The sequence below is a fragment of the Pyxicephalus adspersus genome, chromosome 5 (assembly GCF_032062135.1).
Source record: "Pyxicephalus adspersus chromosome 5, UCB_Pads_2.0, whole genome shotgun sequence".
Taxonomy (NCBI): Eukaryota; Metazoa; Chordata; class Amphibia; order Anura; family Pyxicephalidae; genus Pyxicephalus; species Pyxicephalus adspersus.
Genome location: NC_092862.1, coordinates 103,966,433 through 103,980,107, shown reverse-complemented (window position 1 = coordinate 103,980,107; position 13,675 = coordinate 103,966,433). Strand labels below are relative to the sequence as shown.

The 13,675-nt window shown below is 37.4% G+C and overlaps 1 protein-coding gene across 1 annotated transcript in view; it reads left to right on the top strand.

Moving 5' to 3' along the window:
* MTURN (maturin, neural progenitor differentiation regulator homolog) overlaps nt 1–13,136 on the top strand; it is a 14,692-nt gene extending 1,556 nt beyond the window's left edge. The window contains exons 2-3 of the mRNA XM_072412341.1: nt 5,207–5,329; nt 7,353–13,136. Coding sequence (XP_072268442.1) covers nt 5,207–5,329; nt 7,353–7,463 — 234 coding nt within the window. The 3' untranslated portion in view covers nt 7,464–13,136. The remainder of the gene's footprint in view (nt 1–5,206; nt 5,330–7,352) is intronic.
* The last annotated feature ends 539 nt before the right edge of the window (nt 13,137–13,675 follow it).

The window sequence follows — 13,675 nt, the reverse complement described above, 5'->3', positions numbered from 1 at the left end:
ATACATATATATCCTTCTCTACATATATATCCTTCTATACATATATATCCTTCTATACACACATAAATCCTTCCATACATATATATCCTTTACATAGATATCATTCTATACATACATATCCTCCCTTCCATACATATATATATATATATATTTATCCTTCTATACACATATATTCTTCTATACATTTATATCCTCCTTGTTATGGAGCTGTGCTGGGAGACAATGCCACAGATACAAGGCCCATAGTATTGCCGGGCATACATACATACTGAATACCCTAATGTATACATGGAGGAGGAGAATGCCATAGATAGGCAGTGCAGGCCTAGTGACCGGGCTCTATACACCAGTGTCCTGGCTGGTGTGGCAGGAGTATGCCATAGTGCAGGCCTAGTGACCGGGCTTTATTCTAACAGGGCCAGCATGGACTACATATACCTTACCTGTAAATAGGAGCAGGGTGCTGGTAATGGGTGTGTGAGAGGAGAATACCACACATAGGAACCACAGGGCCCAGTGAGTGGCTTTATTCCAACAGGGCCGGCCTGGCCAATATTTGTATGTCCTACCCGTATGTTGGTACATTTATATGGTAATGGTTGTGTGAGAGGAGGATACCACAGACGCGCAGCACAGAGCCCAATGACCGGGCTTTATACACTGAGAGGGTCTAATATTGTCTGCAGCATTACCAGGAAAACACAAAATTATCCTTCATGTATTGAGAATCATATAGCTTGTATTTGTTATATAGCTTGTAATTGCTATAGAATACAAGCCTATGTTATGCTTTACACATAAGGAGTCTACTATGTGCTGCAGAATTTCCAGACACACATTCTTTCCTCCTATATTCCTGAACTTGCAGTTTGTAGTAATGGTGTCTTTGCATTTTATGTTTCCTCCACCCCATGTCAACAGCTGCTACCCCCTTTGGCAGAACACTCTGGCCACAGCCCTGTGTAGCGTCCACTCCCCTTGTATGGATGGATTACACTGAGTGGGCTTGTATCGTCAGCTGTTTTTTTCCGATACTTCTTTTATGCTACTGTGTTCATTATGTTAAATAGAGAACTAAAGTTAGAAATGCAGAACTAACATTAAAAACCATGCTGGTAGGTAGTTTTTGGGTAGAAAAGATTCTTTGTGTACACTTACATGCGTAAAGTAGTCATGTGTAACTTTAGCTTTCATGCATGGGTGTTATATCATCAGGTATAGACACAAAGTGAGGGATCCAGAAGAAGCCGGGGAGGAGAACACTGAGATGTCAGGGGTAGAAGAGAACAAACCAAGGGCTACATTTGCTATAATGTGCATGTACTTACACTTAATGGTAAATACTTCCAATGCTCCACTAGTTCAGGTTGCACTTTAACATTCTTGCATATAGTAATAAGTTTCAGGGGACTATAGAAGAGTTTTACATCTGTCACAAGAGATAAAAACTGCTCCTGGTCTCCTTAATTCCCTGCAAGTCTGGCTTCACACACTCAGAACAAGCAAACTGCAAATCAAAGTCATAACCTATTGTTACTATACTTGTTTTAAATTAGTAACTCAGAAAGTAGTGATGTGATTCTGCCACAAAAAATAAATATTTAAAGCTATGGACTTCATGAAAAGAAAATAATAGATAGGTATGAGCTGCAGGACAGGTAAGAATTAATGTACTTTTTTGCAGGCAGACCTCAAGTTTTTATTCAAAGGTGTCACTTGAAATATCATCATGAGAACTAGAAAACTATCATATTAAAAATGAGACCAGCAATGACAGCACTGTTAAAGTCATGAATAAATATGGTGACTTTGTACTACAATCTGGTATTTATGGTTTGTACAGGTGTTAAACCATACTACTGGTACAGGATTACACAGAGAAAAGTTTCGGATTAAACCACCAATCAGCTTTGTCATAGGAGTAGCTGCAAGGCGGTCAAGGCTTAGTAAGGCTGCGAGGCCTGCTTCCTTCATGGGCAGTCTCCCAAACATCTTCACCAATCCACACCAATCCTTTTTTTTTTACAGATTTTTTAATAAATAAAAACATGCAGGGATGCATATTTATTCACATTTTTATGCATGCAGTAATGTGATTCCCACACCAACATGTGTAAAAATTTGTGAACTTCATTGCACATGCATCAGTGAGTTGGCTCATGTTGGCATGTGTTTTCATAGTCCCCAAGCTATAGGAGTCAGCAGCAATGCACAGCTGTTGCTATATTGTTAGTGCAGCATTAGCTTTTTTTTAGCATGATGCAAGCAACTTAAAAATAGGGTCCCAGCATTTCTTTTAAAAGCTTGAATTTCTAACAATAGATGCAGGGATATATGAAGATACTGCAAGTTATATCTTACATCATTTAGTAACATAGTGTGCTACATTGGTATAAGCCCACTGATCTGTACAACTAAATCTGGCAATGTTCATTTATTATGAATTGCCAGATCTGGATGCTTTCAGATTGTGATTGCGGCACAGGCATACTTCTCAAATCACTATTTCCCCAGAAAAAAACGTGAAAAAAAAGGCAGTATTTAAAATTTTTCAGTGTGTGTTTTTAATGTTGTCTTAAGACAGCCTTACTCAAGCCTTGAAATACCTTCCAGATCTTCAGTGAACATATATTATAATTACTATATCCACAGCTCATACCAGTAGTAAATTAGTGTAATTGTCAACAGGAAGAATGCCTTTTACACTGGTGGCCCCTGGACAGATTAATACCCTTACAGATAGCCAAGAGATCATTGATGTGGGTTAAAGTAACCTAAGAGGAACAAAGTGCTCATTGCTCAAGGAACTCCTAGCAACTTCTGGAGCAGTGGTTGCCAACCTTTTGGAGCTCACGGACTAAATTTACAGACTCTGGACCGTGCATGCACGAGGAGCTGTATGTCACTCAAAGGGGAAGGAACTTGTGTTTTTTAATCACATGATTTTTAAGAAATCAATTCCAGGTTTGCTAGGTGATCCAGGTTCTCCCATAATAGTCCATCGTCTTTATACCTTAAATAAAATTTTTAAGATTGTTACCAAAAAAACATGCTGGGTTCCGTTTATGAATATATAAAACCTACAGTATGTACAATAAAGAACCACCCTTCAAAATATTTATATTTTTTTGCTTCGTAGCCTGAAATGAAAACATGAAATGTGTACAGATGTTTTTCGTCATACATTAAACCTTAAACATCCCACTGAAAGATATGGTGGCATCAGTCTTAAAAAACAAAAAAGAACTGAAACACTATAATGAATAATGGAAGAATACCCTCATGTGTCAGTGCTTTGCAAAACCACCTTTTGCTTTATTACAGCCTCGAGTCTATTTGAAATATTTGCCCATTCTTTATTGTAGAACCTTCTAAGCTCAATCATATTGGATGTTGACTGTTGATAGACTGCAGTCTTTATATTATTCCACAGATTTTCAATCGGGTTTAAGTCTGGGTTCTGACTAGGCCAAACAAGGACATTTATCTTTTCCCCCTTCAGCCACTGTGTGGTCTGTTTTGTTGTGTTCTTTGGGTTTTGTCACGTTGAAACGGAACCATCTTCACTTGACAACTTACTGCAACAGGTATTACTGAAGAAATTGACAGTTTTTTGCCTCACCAATTTTCCTTCAAATTATCCTGACAAGTACACCAGTTCCCTGCTGCAGAGAGACACCACCACAACAAGTTGCTACCATCTCCAATATTGACTAAAGCTATGATGTTCTATGAATGGGGCACTGTATTGGCTTTCATCCAGATTTACCATTTTGTATTGAGCCTTAATAGTTTGATATCGGTCTCAGAATCTTTAAGGTGCTCATTGACAAAGCTCAGTTGAGACATATATGTAGTCTTTCTTGAGGAGTGTCTTTTTCCATGTGATTCTCCTATATATAACCACCTTTGTAGAGCACTTGTGATATTGTTGTCACATCCACACAGGGACAACTCTTCGCCATAAATTCCTGTAACTGCTTGGTAGCCTCTCTTACCAGTTTCCTTCTTGCTATTCCACAACCTTTGGAATGTCCCAATCCAGAGAGGGTCCCTGGTAGTACTAAACACTTTCCATGTCTTATTATTAGAATTTATTATTCTCCCAGATATGTATAAAGCCTCTGAATTATATTTTATCCTTCTCTTGACTTGCACCTGTCCACAACCTAATCTTTTGCGAGTATCTTGCCACCCATAAGATCTTCTGCTTTCACTTGCACTGGGAAGCACCAGGAATAGCTGTTTTATGCACTAATCAAAATTATTATAATGAATCACACGTGGAAGCCAGATATGTAGCTTAATGTGTTTACAGGTATTTTTTAGGGCAGGGTGACCCTTTATTTATCTCATCAATTATTTTTGCAGTTTTTTAGTGGCACCCCAGAGTGCTTGTGTGTAGGTAGTGTATTGCCATGTTGCTTTGGGGTGCCACTAAATAAGAAACAAATAGACAGGTCTGAAAGAGACCTTTAGGTGTCACAGAAATAACCTCCTTTGCTATGAATTTAAAAAAAACTGTTGCAAGCTAGTCAGCTAGTACCTGGCTACCAATGATTACTCAAGAGACCTATAAGTGTAGGTCTCCAGGATTTGCTTTGTATCTATTCACAACCCAGACATGCTTCTTCCTCTTTTTTATAAGTAAGGCCCAATCTATTGGCATTAGCGGATATAAGGAATAGCCCTGCAAGGAAATGGTACAAGTTTGTTTACTTGGTACTTGCTTGAAGCTAACAGCTGCGCCAGCACTTTTCTGTTTTCTGATCATTTTCTGTACAGCCCAAGATGATGAACTCTTCTATTAGTTCTTCTAATAAAAGCATGTAGACACACAAAGATGATTATCTCTGTTAGCAGCACAGTGCTGGCAAAAGACTATAATCAAAGACGAAACAAAAATGTCATTGTTGGAGCCTTTGGTTTGTTGGTGTAATTATGCACTCACAATTATGGACCACAATGGGGCATTCTTTGTCTTTTTCTCATATGTAGGCAGAAGTTCTGACAGTTCTATGAATAAAAATAAACATCCTCTGATCTGTTATTACAAACATGATTAGCTGCCACAGCTAAAAAGAGGAGGCCGATGACCCCTGACCTTTCAAGGAGATGTGGTGTTGTCTGTCATGCTGATTATATTACATGATGTGTTGTATTGTTGCCTCTTTGTTGGTATTATTTCCTATTGTTCTTTTTGCAGCATGTGTGGAGTGAAAGTGAAGACTGCTTACCTTTCCTGCAGCTAGCTCAGGATTACATTTCCTCCTGTGGGAAGAAGACACTTCATGAAATACTGGAGAAAGTTTTCAAGTCATTCAGGCCAGTAAGTTTGCTGGGTATCTTGTAGGGAAGCATAAATGGTTTAGGATTAGTGTTACAATTTTAATTTATCAGTATTTTTTACTGTTTATATAAAATCTTTATTTTGCTTTTGTTACAGGGTGTACTCATTATACTAATGTCACAGATCATTATGGGTTTTCTACAATAGAGGCTGTTTCCCTTCAGACCGTCTCTCTTTGCTTGAAACTCTAGAGGGCTTCATCTGAACAGAGCAGACAGGGAGGGGTTGGGGAATCACTATGATGAAGTCATTTAGCTGCATGTGTAAATTTCTGTTTAAAGCACTGTACAGACCTTAGACTACTGCTGCTGGAAATTATCTTTTGTAGTTGTTTCCAACGACAAGGAAAAAAATGAGCACAGTACACCCAACTCTGTTCAGTTCTATAAGGGGGGGACAGGGTGCCACCCCACTGTGCTCTCTGATACAATAAAGTGTTTTATGATTAGATTGTTCAGTAAGTTGATTTGATTACTTTAACCCATTAAGTATGTTTGTAAATGAACCTGTGCAAGGTTAGCTTGATTAGGAAATAATGAAGATGGGGAATAGGTTATTCTCCGTTCTTACAGTAATATGATTTCTTTGTTACATAGAGATGTTTTAAAGAGATTTTAAAATACAATGTCTACATTTTATGGAGATGTGTATAAAGGGACTAGAAGAGTGCAAACATAGAAAAGTGTCTGTAAGTGGGTTAATCCACAAGAAATCCAAAGGCCAGTAACCAACAACAAACAGCAGAATAATCACTCTATTAGGGGGTGCTTCATATTTGAGATGCCCCATGCAATCACAGATATACAGTGTGAAAGAAGCTGTAGATGATCTGCCACCAGATATGAAGGCCTTCAGATGGATAGTCCCAAGGCCACCCATTTCAATATCCACTAAATTAAAAGCCTCCTTAAATTAAATTTGGATATGGCCTTCCAAGTGAGAGTACTTGTAATCCCTAACAGAATGCAATATTACAAAATATTGTATACAGTTTCCATGATGATGAACTCTTTTTTTTTTTGTTGTTTTGTTGTTCTGCTTTCCTCCTGCCCTCTATTTGTAATGGGTGGACATTTGTAAGAGAGCAGACTAAAACATGATCACAGATGTTATGGCAGATATTGTCATAATAATATATGCAGGCTTCTGTTTAAAGGTAAGGTAAAGTGAGATCACAAGTTTGAAAAGAGGGAATTGGGAAGTCTCTACAGTGGCCAGCAAAAATGCATTTTATGATCTTGAAATTACTAGATTACCTATGTCAGCACATTGTCCTGTTTATTTAAATTGCAGTTCAGAAAGGACACTGAACATTTAAACAATTGCAGTATTCTGTTGTGCTACCACCTTATATCTTTATGCTGTTAATAGAAGCAAAAATCAGCTCATACAGTCAAAAGTGCATGCACTTAGGGCCATAGATGTAAGAGTGTGCATGCAAGCATTTCTGCCTGCCCCTAAAACAATATTGACCAAACAAGGTTTTCTAACTGGCCTGTACAATTTTAAGTCATGAGAATGCTTGTTCGAGACTGTCATATGCTTCTCTGTAAACACTGGATCGTCTGACAAAAAAAGACGAGATTCGGGAATTGTCAATGAAGACTTTTACATACCATAGACTTTTTCCACATCAATAATTATCAGACAGTAGCTTGCTGGCTATGTATGGATTTCATATTCCTTTGTATTTGTAAACAAAAGCCTCCTACTAGGTTCTCTATGACATCCCCCTGCACTATACATTTTCCATATGTAGGTTGCTAAATTTGTAAAATCTTATTAAAATTGTAAGTTTTGAATTTGTGTTTGTTTATAGTTATTTTAGCCATTTTATGTTTAAATGTTTCTGTTAGCTAATATATACTGGAGACTTGTTCTACCTGTGCAACCACCTGTAGATAACTTCATAAATTCAGTTTACTGTCCTTTTTGCCAAGAATGTTCTTTTATCTCTGTGTGTGATTATTATATCTCTGACATTGTTCTTCCTACTCCACAGCTACTCGGTCTCCCAGACGTGGATGATGACACATTTGAAGAATATAATGCGGATGTGGAAGAGGATGAACCAGAGGCAGATCACCAGCAGATGGGGGTCAGCCAGCAGTAGACTACCTAGGATATTCCTTATACAGAAAAACAACCCAACATATTGTAATAGTAAACACATATGACAAACGTGCAGAAAACACTCACAGAGAGCAGGTCATCAGGCTTGCCAACAGCAGCATTTCCATGGAAATTCTGTTGCTTTTCATCACTATTAAACCTATAGCATCTTTTAAAGGCTGTTGAGCTAACTTTTAACAGCTCTACCTGTGATGATTTTAAGTGCTGGTTACTGGATACATGACAGTGGGTGTGAATTTATGTAAATGTGACCTATCTAAGGAATTTTCTTTGGCTGTAATTACATAAAAAAAGCAGTCATAATATTATTGGTGAAAATAGTTTACCCTCAGTGCAAAGTGAACTTACCATTAGGCATAAATACACATATTTAATTTCTCTATTTTTTACCAACTCCACATTTTCTAGCTCCACAAATTATAACCAGTGCCAACACTAGTTTGGACATCCATTCAAAATCTAGATCTTAAACTTGCTTAAAGGAAGAGAAAAGTTTTGAGCGATAGAAGTGAATGCATGGGTACTGTAGTGTACCTATTTTATGCTCCTACCTGGAGTGTAATTTGGGATATGTGCTTGTTTATGTACCTGACTGAGCCCAGGTAAAATGAATAAAAGCACAGATGTATATTGAAACAGCAAGTTTATTCTCTTAGTTGAATAAATCCTCATGTTAATGTTTAGGATGATGTGGTGGCTTTCTAATCGCCTGCCACTAAATAGAGTGGTCTCTCATCATCAATCCCATTAAATCTGTTCTGCATCCAAAAGCTGAATCTCCTAGTTCACTTACTATTAATATGTAAAATTGGCAAACGATACTAGAAAATGAAAGTCCACTACACATAATACAATTGGGCATGTTTGTAATAGATAAATCCTTTATTGTTCTTATTTCTATATTCAGCTATAAGCAAACTACCTAATTCTTCTGTTGGGTAAATATTATCAACAGGATGCTGATAACTTTATGGAGTCATAAACTAAGACAAATTAGAAGCCAGACAGTGAGATTTCAAATGCCCCCTTCAATTTACATGCGTTTTTTTTGGTGTCCCATATTACCCTGCAGACAATAAGACACTGATACACTGTCATAAGTTCAGACTAAAGGTGCGTACACACTTCCAATTTTTATCGTTCCAATCGAACGACGAACGATCGATTGGGCAAAAAATCGTTCGTAAAAAAGTAACCAACGACGCCGACGAACGAGGAAAGTCGCTGGAAACGAACGACCGGACCGGCGGATCGGATTGGACGACGATCGTTGAGCATCGTTCGTGTGTACGGTCGTTCGTTGATCGTCCATGTTCAGAGCATGCGTGATGAACGAACGTCCGTTCACTTTCCTGTCGTGCACATAGTTCCTCTATCGCTTAAACGATCGTATCTATTGTGTGTACAATATCTACGAACGATCGTGTCGTTACCTTTATGTGCAGTATCGGTGCTATACGATCGTTCATATATATCGTGCAGGAACGTTCGTCGTTCGTTTTCCGACGATAATAATTGGAAGTGTGTACGTAGCTTTAGGCAGTCAAGAAACCTAGATACTATTAGTTTTCTCATTGACACCTTTCATGGTTAAAGATAGGACACTGTTGTACTTTTTTGATCATGTTTATAGTCTGTTGACATGCAAACCCATGGCTTCCTGTGAGTAATATCCCTCCCCCTCCATGTACTTACCAGCACTGAGGCAGTACATTAAACTCAATGCACCTCAACTGTACCATAAAAGATATGTTTTGGTTAAGCTGTTGAAGTGTGAAAAATTTATTCTGTTGTATCTGACAGTGCTTTTCCAATATTGGCCCACGGTTATACAACAACCTGTATAAGTTAGATGCTGGTGCCCTATATTGGGCTGCATAATTTGCACTGTTTTGGGTAAACTGGAATTCACTACACGGAGCAGGAAATGTATACCTTTATATATTTAACAAAAAATGCTTATTAACCACACATTGTATTGTATCCAAACACTTTCTGTGACAAGGACCTTGTGACAGCAATGTCCGAGTTTACCATAATAATAGAGCATGTATAGGTATCTTGTATTCCAGACTCCTGTTGCTTTATTGCTAGTGGGGCTGACAGTACATAACTTCCACCTCTGCACCAAAGGTGGGGGGTTAGCCCAGAACTGCATGTAATACATTTGCAACTTCCCCGGATTATTGAATTTTTTATGTGCTCATATATTTGACACACTGGGTAGATTTTACACTGCAACATCAGACCAGATATTTATCAGATATTCATGTTGCATTTTTGTTTATAAAAATAGCCTAAAATAATCATGGATTTTAATGGAATCAACTTATTTATAGGTTTTAAGAATGCAGTGTATTGTGTAATTAGTCTAATTATGATCTGATCTGAGTAAAGTTTCAGAAGACTTTACAGGTGTGACCAATAAACCTGTGATATTGGCATTGATGTTTCTTGGTTTACAAATAACCTTTGCCGTATCATGATGGTTATAGTTAATGAAAATAAAAATCAGGAAGGAGAACCTCGGCCTAGCAGGTATATGTTATGTTCAGGGCTGAAAGGAAGGTGTAACAACCTGACTTAAACTCTGTGCCTGTTTCTACAATCACTTCATATAAATCTCATGCTGCTCACTTGTTCTTTCTGGACTTCTTGTACCTCTTTGTGACTCTTGCACTTGCTTACTGCACAGGCAGAGGTTTCCTATTTAAGTAGAAATTCAAAGCTCTTACACAGAACGCTGTTCTTTCTCAAGAATGCCATGGAATCAGATTAAGTAGTGAAGGCCTTCCACTTTACTCAGTGAATAGCATTTCTTGCTCTGTTTACAGGGCATGTTAAAATCCATGGCTGCAGCTTTATATCTTGGAATACCAAACAGGAATGGAGTCAGCTCCCCAATCAAAAAAGAGCTTAGATTAGATCTGAGGATCATGTACAATGAAAAGAAACACTAGTGGCAGTTGCTTTCAAATTGCAGTTGCTTATCTGTCATTCGGAAGCCTAAGCTGAGTCTTCTTGACCAGGCATTATGGTCCATCTGTCAATTTCCATACCTGTTTACTTCTGTGGTAAAAAGCTGTGAGTAGTCACCAAAAAACAAACCTACAGGCCTGTTATTTTTTCTGTAGGGTTGAGGTCTACTCTTCTCTAAAGAGTAAGTGCAGGTGCATTGTGCAAAAAAAGCATTGCTCTTCCAAACTGAAGAAATGCGAAGCTCCTAGCACTTCACTGAAGCTTTATTTGATTTTTGGAAGGTGTCAAGCAAAGAGAGGTAAATGTGGATGATCAGTGGGTCATTTGTTGACAGAGTCTTTTCCATTATTATCCATTTAAACTGCTTACTAAGTTATCAACATATTAACAAGAAATTTCTTTGTTTGGTGTACCCACTGTACTATAAAAAAGCCATAGTAAAATAACAGGATCAGTCTGACACCGATTTGCCAGAACAGTTTTGCTTATTCATATCAATGTGCTGACTACAGCAACTCACACAGAAGATCTTCCATTTTGTCCTCAGCTTCACTCTTCCATGTAGCTGATACTCTGTCGAGTCTAAGATTGGTCATGTTAATAAAGACTCTTTAAATGAGAAGTTTATTTTAAATCTTTAAAAAAATGTTGGGTAGAAACAACACTACTGTGTGTAAAACCCTAAGATCATGAAGTCAAGGCATATTTGGACTTTTATTTATTTTCAAGTATTCTTTTTATTCTATATAATTAAATTGTGTACATGCACATTTAAGGGGTTCAGATATTTCCTGTGCTCCTCCAAAGTTGCAAAGATACGTATCAATTTGCATGTAAAGGATGCATACACCCTAAATATATTGTTATTAGTTACATTTAAGTTGTTTTATTGTTGGTAAGCAAACTTGCAATTTCTTTATATTTAGTGGATGTAATAAAACAAAACTGCAAGCTGCGACTATTGTGTTTAGTTTACATATTATATTAGTTAGAGCTGAATGACGTTAATGTAGGTAAATAACCCAAGTACAGTTCTGCCTATTTCTTTTTCTGTGTTTGGTGGCTTTTCTCACCATACCCAGCCTGGCTATGCTAGAAAGAGCTGAGCTTCTTGGTTAAACCACTGGATTGGGTTTCCCATACATTTCTGCAAGGGGTGATACTATAGAAATTCTGCAAAGCATGCTTTCATTTTTCCCTGCCACACACTTTTAATACAGTCAGTATATTTTACCTTTTATAAAGCACCTACATCTTTTGCAGTGTTTAACAAGTACCCTCAGTCTTAGGTTACCTAATCTTAAATACTTTGTAAAAAACATTAACAGTTGGACCTTTAGTTGAAAACCCAGTCACAAAATTTTTATATACAGTTCTAAATCTAAAAGTCATTTTCAACATTTTTTTAGTCTTCATTTTTCATAAAAATACCTGATGATCCTTCCATGGGGGTCTTTGTTTGGGTTCTTCCTGTTATAGGCTAATAGTGCTCTGTGCCTGTCTAGTAATTTTGGTGCAGTTCTCTTCCAGTGGTCACTACAAGTGGCTATTCCAACACAGATTACACAGTCATAGTCCAACAGAAAAACTACAAAAAAATAAAGGCATGCATTCAGTTACTGGAATGCATGTAGACAGGAAATGGCAGTGATGAAATCAGCTGCACCATGATACAACAAAGGTTAAAAAAGCAGAAAATAAATGTTTTATTAGAAAAGCCAGTCGTTTACAATATACTGTATTTAAGTAAAGTAAATGAAACTTAGAGGTCTCCACCCTCTGGTGGAGAATCAATTACTGCCATTGAAACACATGGACCTGGAAGATTCTCTACCAGGGAATGTTTCAGTGAATGTTAGATCACTGTTGTATATAAAGACCCTTTGTTTCAGAACAAGTATGCAATAAGTAGTTCTGATGTTTCTTTTTATCTGCATACTTAGGTGAGTGATTTACACCATATTAAACCAGTAGGTCAGAATAACAGGTAGGCAGCTAGTAGAGGTCAACAATTCCTGAGCCTGTATTTATCTCAGGATAGGTTTAGTTTTGGCACCTTGACACTGTGTATTTTAATACCAGCACTCTCTGCTATTGTAAAAAATTTACAAGTACCTGAGGGTGCCAGAAGTATGGTTTGAGGTACAGGTGCCACTGGCTCAGCACTTTTACTGTGATGAATTCTAAATGGGAATGTATGTAATATCTTTATGTGGCCCATGATGAAGCTGCTTTGTCAGCTAAACAGAGCATTAGTCAGGCCAATAACAGAGAAAAACCTAATACCCAGTAAGCCCAGTGGGGTAAAAAACCTTACCCCGCCATCTGAAAAATAAAAAAGTTTTGTGTGTAGGTCAACTATTGTGTAGCGTAACCCATAAGAATCAGAAAATTAGATTTCAATAGCAAAGCTTTTCTTATTGTTTGGGTGTATATTTCCTTTACATAGCTACTACATTACACAACTCCATATTCAGAATTGCATTGTTCCAGACGTTGCTTCCGACAATTGATTTTTTTGTGTAAATGTTACCAGGCTCTATGTAAAACAATAAAATAAATGCTTTGTATTTCATGTAGACAAAAGTTTTGTGGTAACATTGCATGTAAACAATGTTTGCTTCTATCTGTGGACTGGGGTCTTGGTTAATAAATCATCTACACTCTGAAAGAATATGGCATGATTATTTCTGGTGTGTGTATGTGTATGCATGCCTGTGGGTGTGTGCAGTTTATTTGCCAAACCTGAACCTGTGAATTCAAATGCAAGCTCCGTTTGCTTAGACATCTTTTGTTTGTTTCAGGAGAACACAGGAGAAAAATAATGTCATGTTAAGATTATTAGCTGTCAAGTTCACTATGGTCATTTAAACTTTAGTTATACATAATACAAACTTTTTTTATTGAGTTTACCAGTCTCTTTAAAGGTTTACATAAATACTGTGCTGACATTTCACAAAATGCAACAACAATTTAATATTTGTTAAAAGGAAAAGGATTTGTTTGCTAGGAAAAAACCAAGCAGCTGTGGCTAGAATTCTACCAGAGAGAAGTCGAGTGAATGATGTAATCCAATCCCTTTTTGATTACTCGGACTATACTTTTAAATGTTGCGGTAGCCTATGTCAGCAATAGGGGGCTCAGCTGTGTATAAACTGCAAACAGTTGCGAAAAATAAAGATACTTCTGTTCAAGCCACAAGACTTACATGAC